Source organism: Charadrius vociferus, unplaced genomic scaffold (genome assembly GCF_000708025.1).
Source record: "Charadrius vociferus isolate BGI_N301 unplaced genomic scaffold, ASM70802v2 scaffold161, whole genome shotgun sequence".
NCBI classification, from domain to species: domain Eukaryota; kingdom Metazoa; phylum Chordata; class Aves; order Charadriiformes; family Charadriidae; genus Charadrius; species Charadrius vociferus.
This window is the reverse complement of record NW_009646928.1, coordinates 4,679,035-4,699,671: the sequence shown is the minus strand read 5'-3', so window position 1 is coordinate 4,699,671 and position 20,637 is coordinate 4,679,035. Positions and strand designations below refer to the sequence as shown.

Below are 20,637 nucleotides of genomic sequence, written 5' to 3'. Positions count from 1 at the left end.
CTTTTAGATTAGTGTAGGACTGGATAGCCAGTGGAAAATCCACTATCTAAATGAAGCATAGTCACTCAGTAGGCCACTGAAATTGGAATCTTTATCGTTGGCATTTCTAAATGTAATGACTGCATATTCCTTGAAATTTGGCACTCCAGTGCTTTATTCTTTTCATCTTGTCTAGAGTATGAGATCAGAACATAAAAATAGCTTCTTGTGTCACCTATTTCTGACAATTCCATTCAAAAATAGAATATAATATCAGAGCCAGTGCATAAAACTGAAGTAATTACATGATAGAAAGTTACTTAAATATAGACGGATTTCAACAAATTATGTCCAACAAAAAATTGAATAAATGCTTTTAAACAGGGTGCACCACACAATGGTCTATGTCCCAACTGAATACCTGCTCCCACCAAGAACACACATAAGTTACAAAAGCTTGGCATTAATCGAACCCGGCACTAATCAGAAAGAAAAAAAAAAATCCTTTTTCTTTTATTTTTCATTTGGCAACTTTTGCAAGAGTTGCATATATTAGCCTCTAATTAAGCACCTCTTGGCACTACCTTGATGCTTTTTTGATAAGTGGCATTTATGTTAATTCTATCCTTATTAAGCAGATGTCTGCCATGCACTGTCATTAGGTTATCTGGGTAGATACCCCAATAAAACAGTATGCAAATTAAATTTATCCCGATTAAAAGGAGTTTACGGTAATCATAACACCTTCCAATAGCTTTTTCACAGTAGGAAATATCATTTTCTGAGAATCAATCTGAGGGCTAGCACTTCAGCTGGAGCAATAGTGCAAGAATATCATCCTTCAGAAGTCCCACTAAGACAGGGATGCTGTTTGCAAAATGGGGCTAGGGCAGCTGGAAACTGTCATGTTGTGGGTACTGTGATAGTGAAAGGGAGGAACAGAACAGAATGCACATGGTTATAGAATTAGTTTGTTTAGAACAAAGAGTTCTTCACAGTGCTAAGCATGCAGTTCCTCTGCCCCAGACCATCATCACTGTGTATCAGAACAGCACCATCCTCAGAGACCACTAAACTGACCATTCAACTATATAGGGATTCTCCATATCAGGGATTTAAAAAATATGGATAACTGTGGCACACTGTGGTAAAAGCTAAAAATAGCTATGAAATAAGGAGAACTTACTTAGAAACAACTAAAAGATAATTAATGTATTTAAAATTATTGATCCACTACAGTGGAAATGTATTTCGTGGAAGAATATATTAGCAGTCCCCCCTAATGTCTGTGTAATTACAGAGGAAAATACAGTTATTCTTTTTTGGTTACATTATTACAGGCAACAGTACATAGAAATCAAAAGACAAATTAGCAAAGAGATTTGGAACAATAAACACCAGTCTCAAAATACTTAATATAAAGCTACAGTAAATTGTATTCAGTCACCTATAACAAAATGCTTCACAGGACTAGGATGACAAATTAATATCATGGCATAAAACTGAAAAGAGTATTCCTAGAATTGGTAATTGGCATTGTTTAGTGAAATCTCCAAATTACAAAAATACCGAATAAAACCCCCACTGCAATCTTCAAAAATGGGAATAATGCTTACTACAAAACAAAATCTGAGATTTAGAAAAGATTGCAGGTGGAAAAATCAAACACTAAAGACAAACGGTAATATTTTATGACTAAGCAATTTGTAAATATCATCCCAGATTTCCGGTTTTGTTTGAGACATATGCTTTTCTGAACACAGGAAAATAAGCTGAATGAAAATACCTTCTGGTGTATCTGGCCAATATCTCTGAAATCTGTCCATAAAAGAATTTACATGAAAATCTCATGTGTAGGGCCAATATTCCTGTAATTGATATTAAAAATATTAAAAATGGTCAAAAAAAAGATTAATTTTTTTAAATGCCTATTAAAACAAATGTCCAAAATTCTAACTTATATAAATTTTATACGTAATGGAATTGCTACTGCAGGAATGAAAATTTGAAAAAACATTATAGAAATATGCTACAAGTTAATAAAATTAATAGACCTAAGAAAAATGCAAATCAAATTTATATTGGTCCCTAGCTTGCCAGAATAAGAATAAGAAATAGTAAATTCTGAAGTTTTTTAGCTGTTACTGGTAACTACAAAAAATGTAGTAGGTATTAAAAAAAACCCTAGATGATTTTGTTCTCAAAGATGCCAATGATAGTTGAGAACACAGTATACTTTGAGTTTTCTATTTTGTTCTAATATTGCAGAAGTTAGAACATCATTGAAGTGATTCTCTGGTGTTGACTACTGAAAGCACGCACAATGCTGTGGCAATATGATCCTGAGGCTGCTCTCACTTATGCCAGGTACTGGCTGGTTGCAGAACTGGAGAAGTAGAAGACAGACATGTTCAGGCTGATCTAATAACATGCACAGCTGCTTTTTTTTTTTATTATTTCTCCTCTCTCTCCCCCATCCTGCATTTCTCCGCTGCATAGCCATTTCTGCATCACAGATTGTCCACACCAGATTTCAGGCATAATGGTCAGCTCTTCAGCTCTTTTAGAACAAAATATCATAATTAATACTGAGTTATAATTAATACTGGGTTGTAATTGTAACTCATAACCAACTCTGAAAAAGGGTACAAAATGAATAGCAGTTTGAAGCCATAGCCCTTCCCACACAAAACACCCTATTCATTTCAGCCACCTGCTGTCTCCTGATACCCTTGGCACGTAAGTATCTCATTCCTCTCGCATACCTTTGTTCTGGCCAAGCCCTCTATCCTGCCGGCGCTGCAACTGCCCACCTGCACTGCCACGTCTGCACTGTTACCCAGCCTCGTCACAGAGCTTATCTTACCGGCACTGTGCCATTGTGTCATTTCTGAGTGGGATGTACAGCCGGAAAGTATCCGACAGACTAGCAAGGAAGGGTACAAGGACGTGTCATGGAGCAGAAAGACAGCTACTTTCTTCACTCCAGAAATCTTTCTCTTGCTATTACCCTCCAAAAATACTTTCCGTAATAGCCAAGGAAAATATGCTGCTAACTGTAAAAGAAATTGGAGGATCATTCAAATTAGTTTTAAACCAATTATCTCCTGTAAATATGCTAAATAAAAGGCAACAGACCCCACAGTATTGGTTAAGATCCCCTATACCACCTATAAATCTAGCCATGTTTAGTTTTCCAGTGTGTTGATTGTACCTCTTGGCTATCTGCTAAAATTATCCACTGTATTCAAGATTATCTTTCAAGTTAAATTCCATTTAAGCAGTAGTAGCAGTGCTCTTTGGGGGGAGGGGTGGGGGAAGAAACTGATGCGACAAGATTACTGATGATTGGCGATACCATAGGCATTTTTTCTGAAAAAAAGGAGTTTACAATACTCATGGTAATAAAACATCTTTAGCCTCTATGGTCTAATCAGTCATTTGTTTCAATGCTGACACATCATACAAAAATCTTGCAGCTAATCTCAAGCAAAAGCTACTGTAACTCACAGAAATAGATTGTTATAAAATTATGAGTTTCCACAAGGCATAACCTATTGTACTGGAAAGAATATTCTTGTAAAGAATGACTACAAGAAATAAAGTCAAGAAATAAAGTACAACACATATTTAAGATAAAAGGTATCGGCAGCTTTGAGATAAGTGTAAATTTATTAAAGATGGGTGAAGCACAATTGTCTTTGATTGCTAATGAGGCACTCGTTTTAAAGTATATTTCTAACTCTTGTTGACTGTTAGTTTTATAGAAATCAAGTTGAATGTATTAATTGATTATTTGCTACTGTGAAAATGGCTTTTACAATTTATTTTATATTATTTTCTTTGTAAGAGTTCTATTTGAGGATTCATTAAGTCACACTGCATTAAAAAATGTTTTCTTTCTTTTTTCTTTTTTTTTAAATAGTTGCTAGAAAATAATCTCCAATCTAGGATAATCAATTCAGGGGTCAAATTTTGCTGCTTCTTACACACCACGCATAATATCTAAATCTAAAAGCAGTTAGGAGTTACTTCAGTGAGATCATGTACATGGGTAGCATTAAACTGATAGACAATAATAAAGCTGTCTGCAAACAATAAAAAAAAGTAGTCTAATGAAGGCACATTGAAGTACATTTGCAATGAAGTATGTTTTGAAAACATATGCCATTTAAGCAATTAAAAGGTTCTAGCAAATATGTTTGGCAAAATCTTGCTGGAGAGATTTATGCAGTTAACAGACCAACCACCTAGCCACTGTCTTTTTGGATAGTTACCTCTTTTACAGGGACAGCGGAAGTGGACACGCGACTGATCTTTCATGTTATTCACTTGCAAAAAGAAGCCTTTTTGCTACTCCAGCTGTTTCAGTTATTTACTTAATATAAGAGCTGTAGTTGAGATTTTACAGCCATTGTGTTCAACTCCATACCGAGTAGCATATTGATTGCAAGGAAGGAGAAGAACCCCAAAACACCAGCTTCAACACATTAAAGTCTTGCTTAGCAATAATTTACTCATTTTGCCTCGAAGGGCTGAGGCCACAGTGTAACGATAAGAGACTAACGATCTTGTGTGAACTATCTGTATGGAACATTAACCCACTATTGTGATAAGCTAAATTCAGTCGATAGGTCACAGCAGAATTGAAAATATAATTTCTGAAATATGAATGCCCATGTACATCTGGTCTCCGAGCCATCAGTTGTTGTTTTTACATATTCTTGCATACCAGGAAATGAAATTAATAAAATTTACTCTGTCAACTTTTCTATGTACAAATAGTGTTTAAATGAGTAACTGGTGTCTTTTATTGTGATCCTTACCACCACCACCACTCTTCCCTTGTGGAAGAAATCATGTGCAAGAAATGGCAAAAGAAAACTGCCAAGCATCACTATCTGTTGAACTATAAACCGGGCAGCACACGTGAATCCGCAGCCTGCAGTGCTATGGAAATTTACCTTATGGCATGCTGGTGAACATTTCCCCCAAAATAGCACCCCCTTCTGTTCTGCTGCCTCTTCATATCCTCTCCTCCGCCCCAAACCCACATCCGTTTTCTTACCATTATCTTTTAATGCACATCCTCTTGGTGTCTTCTAACAGGAAAAAGAAAGTGAGAGAAGTTCACTCTCATCAGCATGGAAGAGTCAGCCTGGGAGCCATTCTGTCATTTCTCTGAAGGAGTCTAGTGTGAAACGAGGGAGAGCAATATTTGAAAAGATGTCATCAGAAAATGGCCACAGCAACAGCTCTGGAGGTTAGAATTACCAGGTTGATCTGATGTCTCGCTTTACTCTAAGGCAGTGGTCTCCAAACCTTTTTGATGGCACACTGCTATCAGTAAAACATTTTTGAGCATTCACTCCCGATGTTTGTATATATATTTATCTACAAACTGTATACATGTACTACTCTACCAATACATTATGTATGTTAGGCAACATACACGCAAATAGATATTAAAGGATGATGGATGAAATAAAAAAAAAAAAATCACTTTAAAAGTGTTTATTTACAAAAAATATTTTCTTCCTGCACCCAATGGACAGTCTTGCACAGCCCCTGGGGTGCACACATCCCACTTTGGAGACCACTGCTTGATGGTACCAAAGAGTGTACGTATCTGTGTTTTGGTTTGTTTTAACACAGAAACAACATGGATGATACAATTTTCTGACAGAAAATCACTTATTGACTTCTGAGTGCCTAGAACTTGACTTTATGTAAAACAACAGATTACCCAAATAAATAGCATAAAAAGAATTGTCCACTCTGCCAACAAAATTAATAAGCTATCTACACAGTAGCAACCAATTACCGAGTCCACTCTTTTTTTGATCATAAAATGTTTAGCCTGCATGTTTAGCATTTCCACATTCTAGCAGATAAAAGGGAAAAAGAAATTTCAGTGCACAAGACCTTTTCTAGCCAATGCTTCTAGGATTATTATGCTTATTGTTCAAACTAAATACCTGATCTTTTATCAGGTTTAACTTTCAGCCATTGGTTATCTTTTTTTTCCTTTTTTCCATACCAAACTAAAGAGATCTTTAACACCTGCTCATTTCTTCTTGGAAGGACAATTATACATTATGACCATATCACCCCATAACCTTCTCTTCCACCAACTAGATACAGCTGCAGTTCTCCCTGTGGGAGTATTTTTTTGTGGCTTTTGTTTTAATAATTTAACAATGAAAATAAAGACCACTCTTCTTTTTTTTTTTCTTTTTTTTTTTTTTTTCTTCTCCTTTTAGACTCTCCTAGTTCAAAGCCTTTCTTTTTCCTCTCTAACAAGAGAACGGAATCCTCCTTTCCATACCCGCTTTGCCTCTGAGTCTAAATTGGGCACAGTACGTTTCAGAAGCCCTTTTTGGTCCACCAGGAATAACAAAGAATGTGAACTATGTAAAAATGCAGAGTCAACAATTCATGCCTCTTACAAATTAAGCTTTTTCTAAAAATGTGACAGACCCACAGGGGATAATGTTTTTCCATGCTCCTGTGAGAGCCATAATACCCAATTCTGCATTCAGACAGTCTTATGAGAAGTAAATTCCCTATAGACTCATTTGAGTGTTTGAAAGCACTGGTGAAAGCTCTTAAACTAATAGCTGAAGTTAGGCACTGAAATCTGCAACTCTGCACTTGAATAAATATTCAGGTCCTGAAAAATATAAGATAATGCTGATCCATAGGTTATTTCTCCCATCACCATGAGTTTTGAGTTTTCTATAACCAATGACAATATACATCAACTTGCTTCAATTTTTCAACAAGAACAATACCCTCAAACCACTAAAATGCTATGGAACTTTTTGTTAAATATTTCAATTATGCCAAAATCTTGTTTTCCTAGTAGAGGTATCGAGCAACATTTACATCAAGCTGTATGACTGAGTACCAACAACTTCTGTTTTCTCCATTGAAAAACAAGGAAGGCAATGCTCATACTTGCTGTTCAACCTATCCTGAAAACCTGGAGAAGCCCGTAAGAGATAGCTAATGTAGTCATATAATTGGAAAAATAAAGGCAGAAAGCCAGAATTCTCAACTCCTATTATGCACGGATGATTTGTCAAACTCTGTTTACTTTATAGAATCGACGTAACTTATCGTTAAAAAAAAATTTAAATTCTCTGAAACATACTATTGTATGAGTCCAGCATGGCAAAGTCAAACAGCTTTTTGTTGGCATAGCTCACCTTGGTAAACATAAGGCTTTTCTTACAAACTATTTTATCACAAGCACACATTTATGCCTGAAAGAATCAGAAGATATTACACCTCTAAGTTGTTCTGAATGAGCAAAAGCTTAGAGCAATATCAGCAAAATGAATGAGCAAAAGCTTAGATCATATAATCTCTCATACCACCACAAAGAGTTTCACATTAGGTTGTAAAACAACTAGCTTTTAAATAGAGGGCATTTCCTGTTTTAAAGTTAACAAGAGAATAGTTTCTATTACCTTCACTCCCCAGGTGGGTAATAATTTGTATCTATTAAAATATTTTTTAAAACAGTCCATTAAATTCACGGCCCCAAATCAGCAAGGAATTTAATCACGTCTAACTTTAAGCATATGAGTATTCCCATTGCGTTTAATGAAACTACTCACACGCTTATGATTAGGCAGAATCCAAGAATACCTTACTGAATCAGAACAATACTAAGAAAGTTTTTAAACTCCTGAACATTCTTGAGAATTAAAGCAATGGCTTATAAATATCATGCTGGTAGTTGTCTGTTACGTAATTCAATCTGCCTTTAAAAATTAACTGATGCTGTTTGGCTATGGTGGACTATCCCTCTGTGTTGCCGAAGCATACTTGCAACCTTTCCATTGTTTTGGTTAGATTTGGTTTAACGTGCAGACTTCTTGCTTGAAGAACAGCAATTTTCTCTCTCTTCTGATTTCTACTTTCTCTGAAAACCTTTTTTCCCTTCCAGCTGATTCTTACTGCTGCTATTGAACTTTCTTGAACTGTAGCGGTTTTTCTGTCCATCATGAGTACATGCAATATGCAAATGTACTGCATGGGATAAGCATAATCAAGAAAATTATCCTCATGTAAGTTATGAGTAGGGTCAAGTAAAATTACCAAGAAACTGGGTATGTTTACACTGAGACCACTCTTCCATGCATGCCTGCATCTATGTCTGACTTTTACTGAAGATCAGAGTTGCATGTTATCTTTGTTTGCTATATCTGGACCTTGACCACCTATGCCAGTTTTATAGTGAACAGGCAGAAAGGCCACACGTGGCTTGGAATTCTTCCCTGCTTGGTGGGATACCCCTTCCCTGGCACTCTGTTCTGTGCCAGGTGAACAGATAGCTTTTTGGAAAGTCTCCTTTGTTGCTGCACTTCATGATGTTAAAGGAAAAGGGTGGGTACTTTAAAAGAAAATGGGCAATTTTTTTACCTGTATCTTTCCTGTTCTCAGCCATTGCCTTAGTAAAACAGTACAATAATCAAAAGAGAAACAACTTAGCTAAGAAAAAATTTGGTTGACCAACCACATGTTTTTGTAATGCCCATGTGTATAGCGATATGTATTACAGTTAAGCTTCCAGAACAAGGAGTCGACTCTGGCAAATGCTGTACAGGGCTCAGGCCCTAAAAACACCCACCAAGTTCCACCCCATACACATGGGGATCAATGAATCACAAGGATTAAAAAATTAGATTCTAGTGGCTTTACTAAAAATGTATCTTCCTGAAGTCTTAAAATTCCCTCCTCTCCCAAAAAGGAAGGGCGTGTCCTGGTTATAGAAATCCAGTGTCATTCAACCCAATTTTCCATTCACTGTAGAGAAACCCTGGTAGGACAAGAGGAACTTCCAGCTTGTGGTATTACATGAATTCTCTTCTGCCTCTGATCACAGACAAGAGAAATCCTCACAGCATAGTTTTTTCCCCCCTTTGTCTGAAACAAGAAGGAAAAATAACTTTACGCTAAATTTAAGGTGTCTTTCTGGATATATGGAATTCTTCTAATACAGTCATATGAATGTAGAACGCAGCAAGAAAAAACTTCCTAGTGCTAGTAACTCAAGTGCTGTTTTTTCCAGACTACTCTCAACTGTTGTCTCCATATTCACTGTGGCTGAATTGCAGATGCTTATAGAGAAGTCTATGACCTTCACATCTTGAAATAAGGTTAAAATGTAGTTAGTAATTTAGATGATTTTCAATAAGGTTTTAGTAGCACTAAACCAACTAAAACATACTCTAATGCAATATCAGTAAACAACTGCAATCTATAATCAACTCGGAACGGACTGTCTGTTAAGCAAATGAATACTATGATGTATAAAGCTAATTAGAACATAATCTATCTAATTATAATTGGTTATTTGTAGTATTTACAATTACTTTTTACAGTATAAAATAATGCAAATGTAACACTATCAAAAAAAATATATTATGCTTGCTGTTAAAATTGTATGGGGATTCTTTTTTTAAAAAGCTATTTGTTATTTCCCCAAGGAATTTTGTCCAGTTTCAAACACTTCCTTGCATTATTTTTTTCCTGTACTAAGTTCTAAGTTTAAAATAAGATACAGTAGCTAAAACATTGATAATACTGCTCCTTTCTACTACTGCTTTTCTTTCAAGATTTGTAAAGAAGGTACCTGTTTCTTTCTTAGAAAATATGATGTCTGTTTGTACTTACAGTGGGTTCTCGCAAACCCGTAAGAAGACTACCTAAAGAGAGCACTCCCAGGGCTGATAACACACTGCTCGATTTCCAGGAGACTGTCTCCTTGAAAGAAAGAATGGCTATGTACAAGGCTGCTGTGTCCGAGATAGGAAGTAGCAACTCCTTTGCTCATGTAAGATATTAATGGTCCTTTACCTTCTGAAGTCTGTGTTTGCTTTCGTAGTGACATATCCTACATTCTTCATTTATACAAGCTGACTGATGGACCGCTATGGTGATCAAAATTTGAAAACTCAATTACCAAACCTACTTAGCAAACATATTGATGCATCAGTCTCTGCCCTACCGAATGTGATTTTTCATGCTATATACCTTTGGTGCTTTAGACAATTCCCTTTAATTCATTGGAAGTACTGTTCTTTTTATTTGACTGTTGCATGAACCGCATTTATTACAACCATAGGCTTGAGACAGATTTGCAACACAGTTATTCTTTCAGCTCATAATGACAAAACCCAGCGGTTTCTGCATTACTAAATATATTACCAAATAATAAAATCATATTCAAAAGCACATTAAGTTTAGACCTCTTGCTGTTCAAACTAAAGAATTTGAAATTGCTCTGTTTTAAAATAGAAGGTCAATGAGACAAGGTGTATGAAAAAGCATCGCTTTATAATATAATTATTTAAAAGTGCACATTACATGAAAAAATATTTAGGAAAAAAACTTTTAAATTTTGTTTTATTTATCTTTCTACATGTCTTTCAATAGGGATTAGGTATTTTACAACGAAGTTTAATATTAATACCAAGTAGCACATAAAGTATTTGGCTAACAGAATTTATAATCTATTTAAATGGAGCAAGACCACCATGCATTTAATTATCAGTCAGGAACATCTGAAAATCTGGTCTTGAGATCTCAGCCAGGAAAATCAGGAAAATCTGCCTCAGTTTTGCAGAAATACTAAGGGGTAAAAAATGTATGTTTATCATATCTTAAAATCCTACCTAGAAGTTGTAGCTCAACAGCCTTGTATCAGGAAATGGAGGCATTATGCTGGCTTGCTTCAGTGCTAGAATGACAATGGTTTTTGTTTACACCAAACTTTCAGCACATGTGAAGAACACCTTTTCCCTACTGTAACCTAGGCCAGACTAATTCCTGTAAATCAGAGAGCACCTCTGGCAAAAGAAGGACTACAATGCAGCTCTCACCAGCCAGCACCTTTGTACCATATGCAAGAAGAGCTGTAGAAGGGCTCCCAGTCTTACCTGCACTTTGATCTTGGGAGATCTTGGGAGCAGCTGAAGGGACCTTCTGGCTGCTTGGCTACCCAAAAGCTACACAGTGAAAACAGCCACCAGCCACACTCACCAGAGTTTGGGTGTTTTCCAACCACCAAATTCCTGCCTGCTCAATTCCTTATTTCCTAATTGCCTGTGTGTATTTGGAGCAGATTCCTGCAGTTCACCCAGCTGAGAAGGTTCCCATTCCCTACTCCTGCAACTGGAAACATTGCTGAAGTTAGTACTTGCAAAAAGAAAAGAACTGCATGAAGCCTGACCCAGCCTAACTGCGCTGAGCACATAGGAACTACTTCGTTTACACTCTGGCACTCCTCACAATTTCTTGCTGAAATGGATGGTTGCCTGAAAAAGGAACTGCATATCTGGTTCCATTAAAGGGAATCAATATGTTTTCTTAAAGGACCCATAACTGCATTTACCCCTTGAAATGTCTCCAAGTGGCTGGCAAGGTGTGCCTGAAATGTTCATTCACTAAAATAATTACTTTTCACATTCACACATCCATGTATGTATAGAATCATGCTGCCTTCATCACAGGGAAAAAAAAATACCTGTTTTTTATTATCTGCTTACTTACTCATCAGGTGTAAGCACTAAACCTAAGTTTATTTAGTAACCTTCATTACGAGGCTATTTCTAATTATTGGGTGGTTTATTTTCTGCATACCAATTAATAAGCTCAAATGCTGAAAGATTCGTTCTAGTACCACGGGACAGGTAACACATAAGGGACAGTACTAGAACAGGTATCCTGAGGGTAAAGGCACTCTTGTGTCCTTCAACACTGTTAGTGACGAAAGATCATCTGACAAAGGCCTGCTTGAAGCTCTCTGCATGTTTTTCAACAATAGCTATTGACAAAATACAGAGAGGGCCAGGTGGCAACTCTGAATGCAACAGAACTCAGGATAAACAAGTAGAAGAGGGAACAGCAGAGAAGGATTGTTCTGGAAAGTGACTGCTACTGACAACCAAGTAGACGGGACCTACTCCTTTTGGTGCTAAAGATTCAGGCCAAACATGCGCATTTTTCAAGTATGCATTGGCCTTTAGTTCCCCAGATCACAATGTATGGCTCCTGTGCAGAAACACAGGTTGTGTTTACTTGCCAGAAACAGTATTTGTAATTGTTTCGAGTCATTCTTGCAAAGATAGAGTATTACATGGCTGAAAATACACAGGTGATCCCTAAAACTACAGACAAAACCACTGAGTCCTCATACGCTAGTTTAGACAGAGATAAATATGCAGCTACCTCAGCAGGATCTATTTCACACTGGAGCATTTAGCAACTAGTGCTAAACAAATTCTAGATTACAAAATTCCAAACGAACTTCATAATTTGCAGGTTCTCATTTTTGGTAGATAAGAAAAAGTCCTAAAATGAGCCATTTAGGTTCAACAGTTAATATTAACAGTACGTATATGTTCTGTATTTTGATGACAACACCTGAAAAATAACTAGTTTATGACTGTATCTATTCTGAATGCTAATGTTAATTCATGTGTACTGTTAAACAAAGTACGGTTTACAGATTACATCAGTGGAAATTACCTGTAAGGCTACTGACATCACCAAGTGTTTCCAAATTTTCCCTTTAAAATTTAGAAGCATTATAGCATACCTTTATTAACGACTTTTAAAAACAATCAGCTCATAGAAGTACGTTCTTAGTGCAAATGGAAAACAACTGGCCTTATTTTATCACTCTAGACAGCAGAGAAAACCAAGTTCTGTACTGTGCCTGGTGGCCTGGCAGCAGTGAGGAAACAATTTGAGAAAGTGCAGATGACCTCTTCACAAAAGACCTTTGCTCAGTACGAGTACCAGCACAAATCTGTACAGGTAACAACAGCATTTTTAATACTAACAAATGAGGTATGCCCTGCTAGATAGCTTGAGGAAAAACTATGATTGTTTGCTTAACTGAAGAGTTTTCATTATGACTAAGATGTTTCCTTAACGTTCATCCTCATAGAATTTTCTCTTTGATATATACTACAGGAATCATATATTTTTTATGCAGATGAACACTCAACCTAGGCAATACTAGACTCACAGCAAATAGATGAGCAAAGCAGATTACTACCATAGCAGTATTTTATACTGAACCTTGTCTATAAGACTGTAATTCATTATCAACTATCATGGTGATATTTTGCATATATTGCACTTGATGTGATGTTAAGCCATTCTCTTTCAAAAGGAATTTCCTGCTTCCATTGAATTAAATCTAATCAACTCCCCATAACAGATCAAAAATTGCACAGAAGAACCCAGATGCTACATAAAAGTAGAACAAAGCAGCAGCTAAGTGTTAGTTGAGATAAAAGGTCTTTACATTTTATTACTTCATTAGCATATACCATGAAAAATTGTTGTAGGAGATAATGATTTTGGACTATGTGAAATCCCCTAGAATAAAACACATTCCACAATCTGTCCTGTGTACTATGAAAAACAGTAATGGCACAGTAAATTGCTTTACCATCCTGCACTTCTTGGAGAGATTTTTAAGCAATATTGCCCTCCAACTTTGTAGAACAGGACACATGAACATTCTGCCATAGGTTCACTTTAATGTTAAGTAGGTATCATCGTATCTACCAGTTATCTCTCATTTGTTGCCCATTAATACCAATATCAACAATTTGCACAGAAAACAAGCAAAACTCCAGTTTGTAGGGGAGAAGACACAGTTTGTTGCAGATGTATTAAAGCATTTTTAACTAAGCAGAAAAATCCCATAGTTGGACATAATCATACTGGAGAATAATCCTTGTTAAAAGGAATTGTTAAGCACATACTTTTCTGATGACGTAGTCCAACCTAGCTGCCATTTATCTGGATGAATAAACGCAGGACAAGGTACAGAAATGATGTGACTTTTTCTCTTACTCAGAACCAAGTAATTTCATTTCTGTGATGTAAAGATGCATTTTCCCTGGCCTAACAGTGATACCTATTTCTCCACAAAGCCGCTATGATGGTTCCATTTCTTCAACAAAGATGTGACCTCTAAGCATACTTATCCATGTATTTGTCCTCTGTGGCTAGTTGAGGAGGCTCTCTCAAATCATCAGCAGAAATAGTCATGTTCACAGGAAATAAAATGACTCCAGACCACATGGAATAATCTTTAAATTTAGGTTAAATAACTTACTGCAAGACCATAAAATCCCATTTCCATCTAACGTAACTGCACTCTCATGGAAAATGGGATTATACACTTAGGTATTTGAAAGATTATTCAAGGTCACTGAATCAATCCCAGGGCAAAAGAAATCATGTAGTTTGAAGACAGATCTCCATATCTGGATAAATTCAAACTATTAATCCAAGCTAAAATAAGGAAGCAATTCATTTTTTAAACAGTAATCTAAATAGCTGAACATTTTACTACATATTCTATTACTGCATAATGAGTGCATGGCTTTTCATTCAAAATACTGACATCAAATATGCAAATAATAAATAGTTATCTTTCTGTTTTTCTCAGGTAGCAGCCACCACTCAATGCTCTCTTCATTGTAAGGGAGATTGGTTCCTAGCGAAAGGTGCCATATTACCAGTAGGATGCACTAAACCCATGTCCAGAATGCTGAGCGGCAATGAAAACGGATCACAGAACTGCCTGCGCTCACAAACTCAACCAGAGTTTGTTTAGAAACCTGGTCTTTAATTTGACCACTGGCATCATGAGCACCTTTTTATCATCAGCCAGAAAGCTGAGAAGAGGTCATGAGCTTAAGTGTCATGAGCTTAAGTTTGGCAAATGCCAGCCTGGAGTGGTTTGCTACACCAGCTCAGCTAGCTAGCTGCTCAAAGTCTCGCTATCCAGTATCAGAAACAAGCCATTTCTGGCAAGTGAGCTGAACCTCCTACATAAGAAGGATGAGTGGAATATATTTAAAGTATCTGATATTCACTCAACCATATAGTATCGTGTGTCAAGTACGACACAGGTATATAATCTTCCATATAGCGCCCAAAACACCCTAAGTATATACATACAACTAAGCAACGCTGACAAATCATAACGATGAAGTGCAGATAAGTGAAGTTCTTATAAGAAATTTCTGCAAGACTCTTAGAGTATTGATGTGCAGATGATACTGTGATAAGAACATAAATAGGTAAAAAAAGCATAGCTTTGAGGAAGAAATGAAGATCCGGACCAAGTAAATCATCAGTCATTCTATTGTTGCTAATTTTGTAAGTGAAGCTTTAGGCTCACAATTTACTTCCACTGCTGCCTAAAGGAAACTGCAAGTTTGTACATACTGATCATTTAGAACAGTAAGTTCTAAATATGCCAATACATAAACCATACTATATTAGCCAACTTCTCACAGAGCTTATACGATCACCATAATGTACAGTTCAACTAAAAGCAATATGCTTCAAATGTGAGCGAGTAAAAGGCTTTCTTGTGCTTGAACAAGCTTTTGGGTCATTTGATTCCCTTGAACAATATGTACATACATACATATACAGAATTGTATACATGTTTTATGTACATACGCATATAACTTAGCATACATATTCTAAGCCTCAAAGCAATTTTAGTTTTGAAAGGGAAAGTATGTTTTGTCTGTTATCAGAACAGAAGGAAACTGCAAAAATGTCAACACAGAAAAGCAAACCTTGGACTAAAATACACAGAATGGTTACTGGAAATTCAAATCTTGGCACATTTTGCAATAAGAATTCAATCTAAATTATTGCAACGCAGAGGCACTGAAATTGATGTATGGGCCACCAACACATAAAACGTGCGTAGCAATTACAGTTCTCTTCCATAACAGAAGCTGAATGCCTACATAAAAATGCATTCCTCTAACAAAACGTATACAGACTTATTCTCAGATTTACGTCTTTATTTTTTAAATAGTATTGTTTTAGGTTAGAATGACTTAGTATGCAGAGACACTATAGCCCTCTGTATTAAGTACCATACAGATACGCATGGGAAGGCCAGCAGCATCCATAAAGGATGACTTGACACAAACAGAGGAGAATGGAGGGCAATGGACATCTGAAATAAAAATAAAATGACTATAAGTAACAGTTCGTGAGCTAGCAGCATGCCAACAATCATCCACCTAACAGTGGTTTTTGAAGCTCACTCATTATATGGCATACAATAAGCAAAAAGTAATTGAAAGGTGACTCTTGGGCCACCAGAAAACCTACCGTAATAATTGTCTTTTCACTTCTGCCACCAAAAATGACTTTGAGTTCTCTGTCTGTCCTCCTCCCCTGCACAGCTGGAGGGGAGTTGTTCCCTCCTGACGCTGCAATGCGGGATCTGGTTGATTATATAACCTTGATTGATTTAATAACACACAGTACAGCAGGAACTGTGTATTCCATAGAAACAAATAAAGGGATCGAGTTCCCACAAGCATAACTCTTAACTAGTATTGAACCTAGATCATGATCTTCAGCCACAGTTCTGCATTGGAGGCACGATTTGTCCTGCTTAATAAGATAAGAGCAACCTAATCCCATGCAGACCATCAAATAATTCTGCAGAATATTCTCCAAAATCTATGGGGTCTACAAAACATGCCACAAACTCTAATGGGATAAACTAAATTAATCCTACCTACAGGATATCCTACCCTATATCCAACAGTTGGCCATTACAGAGGAGGGATGAAACCACATGTCTTCCTGCTCTCCACTTGCTTGGAATAATAAACAAGCAGCATTTTACCCTCTGTCACTAGAATTTCAATTAGCCATCTTGACAGACACACAAAACATGAGAACCTCCAAGTCCCTCTTCCTCCCTGCATGCCCAGAGCAAGGCCATGTAATTATATTGTCAAAATCTGGCGCATAATGTTTAGGCTGCATTTTAGACAGCCATAGCTGTCGCATTAAACAATTATAATCTTTTGCAATATGGCAACTACTTCATAAGCAGTACCAAAGTTACAGCAATAAAGCAGTAGTGACATTCAGATTAGGTTTGCTTCCTGACTACATTAAGGCTAATTATATTCCTTTTTAATACCCCACACCATTCAAAGGACACATAATGACTATCATGAACATATTTCGTATCTCATGAATGAGCTTTTCCAGTAACGAGAGCTTGACTTACATATCTAAACCATGCACACTAGAACAGTGTATCTTAAATGAAAAAAGCACATCCTTGCATAAATATCTTTAAAAGCATATCCATATAAAATGAAAAGGCATATTATACATACGCCTACACATAGTCATTAAACAGAGAATAGATGGAAAAATTTGCACTTGATTTTCATTGAACTGCCTCTTTTTCACTTGGTATGTATACGGACCATCACAACTGCTACACATACAGAACTTGTGAGTGTAAAGCATGCTCTGACTTGCTCTCCTGAAGCCTCACCTCACTTTGACAGTTCAAACTTTGCAGTAGATAAGATTAATTTTGATACTGGTAACACACTGAAGTGTTACTCGGCCAGTAATCAGAAAATTTATTTTAGCTTTTGTTCATATGGTTTTAAGTCATCTTATAGTTGAAACAGATGATTTGGCAGCACAGAGGTGGAAAAGAATTCCTAAAGCCCATGAAGGAGAGGCACGTTGTTTCTCTCCCATAGAACCTTAAGAGCCCTTGCTGCCTACTGTATGGCAGAAATTATGGGCCAGGCTGTGGATGCTCCCCTATATTGATTCAGCAGAAATGTTAGTGGAGATGCAAGCAGTGTAAGCATTCCTTAGCTTGAATATATGCTTTGTCATGCGATAAATATGTGTTTTGTCATGGGATGACTATGGGAGAGCACTACTTTCTTGCCCCACAATTACCTGGATTTCAAGGAGGTGCTAGGATTTGAGATGCAGGAAGCTTACAGCTCTCTGTTGCGCTAGATGTATAGCAGCAATCTCAGAAACACAGCGCTGTCTCGATTCACATTCACATTCCATGGAACAGTTGAGAAGCTCTTGCTGGAGGGACCAGAAGTTCCTTTCAGTTGAAAGCTTATTATCAGTAGAAACTAATAGGCAAGCTTTCTTCTCACAAAGGAAGGAAAAAATTTAATTTGACATGAGTCAAATTATTTGTTAGATGTCTCTGTGTGCATGCTAGTGTGCAAGAGAGAGGAAGCACAGAACTGATATCTTAATATTGGCCCTTAGGATTTATTTCTTCTAATCATTAAATCTCAAAGTAGTCGATGGACACAGGTAATGTGATGTAATACAGGTTCTGTGACAGGCTTTAAATAAGAAAATAAATCAGAATCTGGAGTTGAACTAAACACATAACCTCAGAAATTAGTTTACACGGACATCTCGGACAGTGCTTTAAACTCTCAATGATATGCTGTTTATTACACTGCGGTTGTCAGACTTGTAGATACAATGTTAGCCTGTATATTTTATAGGATCTTCTGCTTAGCCTATGGGTCATATTTTTCACAATTGCAATTCAGCATGATTTTTGCATCCGAGGAGTTGTATAAAGCATATGCAGGAAGTCAGCATCTCTTATATAAACATATTATTATACTTCCTTTTACAAAGTTGCATTAGCCTCATGCCCACTGATAGGTAACAAGCTGATGGCACAGCATACTGTAAAGCCAGAACCAGTCTTCCTAATCACCTTCATCCCTTTCCAGTCTAATTATACATTGTACGTGTTCATGCAGCTTTCCATATCTGCAGGTCAAAATCTGGCTGCGGTAACAGAAATGATTTGACATCTTCTCTGTTATAAAAAAGTCTGTTCTAATTTTTATGGCAACAAATATCAATCATAATAACAATGGTACTCTGCTGTAAAATGACTGTTCTAGTTACAACACTTAGATTAGAATTTATTTGTGAAAGCCATTCATAGGCCAAAAAAAAAGAAAACAAAAAAGAAAAATTTAATTCACTATTAGCTGTTAATGTGCAATTATTTTTATTTGTCTTTAGGAAAAGTCAAGTAGTAGTCAGTACACAGTATCAAGCAGCACCAGGGAAGCTGAGTTCAATGAAATGACCTCCAAAGAAAGTCAAATGGAAGCGGCTCAAACACAAGAGGTAACTACATCAATTAATAATTATGTCATTGGACAGTTATACTGAGATGCTGATACATATCTGCTTTGCTTCTTCCTCCTTTACCACTTGGTACAGCAAGATCTGGATGTTCTGCTGATAGCCTCCCTCATTAGGCAGTGCATAATAATTTTTTAAAGGTGTTTTATTAAGTGTTTTTTATTTATTATCATTTAACGTAGTAATTAATTAGGTTTCCCATTCATATTTTTCTTTGCCTAACATTTTAAATACAGTTGCAGAAGTATGGAAAATTCTTACATATTGCACTGAATCCTGTAGTAAAGTGAAGGTTTTATGCACAGGTTTCTCATCGCGAGCAAGTTACTCATGAGATAAAAATGGCTTCTACATTCACTCAGCACACTGATGAAACAGGTAAGAAGTGGCATGAGTATAAAGGCTCACAAACAAGCAATGGCAAATGTCTTTACTGACACAAATGTACCGCTCAGCATACAAACATGAAAATGCACATTGCTCTGAATTCTCAGCAAAGCACATTCATTGACTTTAGGACTTAAGAAACAAGTTTAGAATTTGGTATAGAGAGATGGCTTTTGCATTAGGAGGTGGTTTTAAATATGTGCTCAGTTGCTTGAAAGAACAGGGGACTTGAAGAATTGTCTGAAAACACAGGCAAGCACAAGCCCATGTATATACACACAATTGTGGATGAGAATGGCTCAATTTATAGCTAAACTGAATAGCCCTGCAGAATGTGACCACAGTATTAAGATGCTGCTTCTGCAGTTTAGTCCTGGTATTAGAATTCACACATTATATTTGCTCACAGACCCCAGTCAACCTTTAGACCTGCCACACCATTAAGATATGGCAAAACAGTAGCTGGTAACTTGTCTCTCAACGACTATTCTGTCATTCTCCCTACGGATTTCTGTTCATGATCAAGTGACTCTCTAGACTTCTGCAAGGCTAAGTACAATTTTTCTAATGTAATAATGTTTTATAATTCACTGATAAAGTCAATTGCATAAAATGCAGGGTATAGGAAAAACAATCTTTTTTTATTCTTCTTCCCATTGCAGTAATCAACACAGCTCAGAACGAAGAGCTCCCAAAGACTGTAACACAGATTTTAAAAGAGCAGATTGAAAGGACAGCCCAGGAAAAGGCTGTTCGCTCTGACAGAGAGACTGCAACACCTGCAAAAGAAGTAAAGGTCTGTGCTTTTAATAAGAGGGATCTTTCTTTAGGCAAATTAGAAGTGGTGAGGTTAAGACATTGGTCTGTCATGCAGTCTGAGTTTCTATCTTGACTAATTGTGATTAAACATGTAACCTACGAAAGTGGTGAGAATATATGGACTTTAGAAATTAAGTGCACATAACGTAATATGAAGTACTTTAGAAGGCTCAACACGTACTTACAGTATGCAAACGCAATTAAAAGTAAACCTTTATAAAAACTTTTGCATTCCTGTCCTCCTCTGCCAAATAGTCTCCTCTTTCCTTGTTTTGAATCTGTAAATATGTATAATTTCTGTCACCACAGATTTTCAGAAGCATAGAAAATGTCACTTTCAGAAGAAATGAAAATGAGCATAAGCCACAGCATAACTTTACATTATGCTTATAATGCAAAGTC

General features: G+C 36.6%; 1 protein-coding gene across 1 annotated transcript in view; it reads left to right on the top strand.

Moving 5' to 3' along the window:
• Positions 1-20,637, top strand: part of XIRP2 (xin actin-binding repeat containing 2) — a 49,015-nt gene that overhangs the window by 13,342 nt on the left and 15,036 nt on the right. The window contains exons 2-7 of the mRNA XM_009894649.1: positions 5,089-5,242; positions 9,669-9,826; positions 12,682-12,813; positions 18,904-19,011; positions 19,335-19,407; positions 20,079-20,212. Coding sequence (XP_009892951.1) covers positions 5,089-5,242; positions 9,669-9,826; positions 12,682-12,813; positions 18,904-19,011; positions 19,335-19,407; positions 20,079-20,212 — 759 coding nt within the window. The remainder of the gene's footprint in view (positions 1-5,088; positions 5,243-9,668; positions 9,827-12,681; positions 12,814-18,903; positions 19,012-19,334; positions 19,408-20,078; positions 20,213-20,637) is intronic.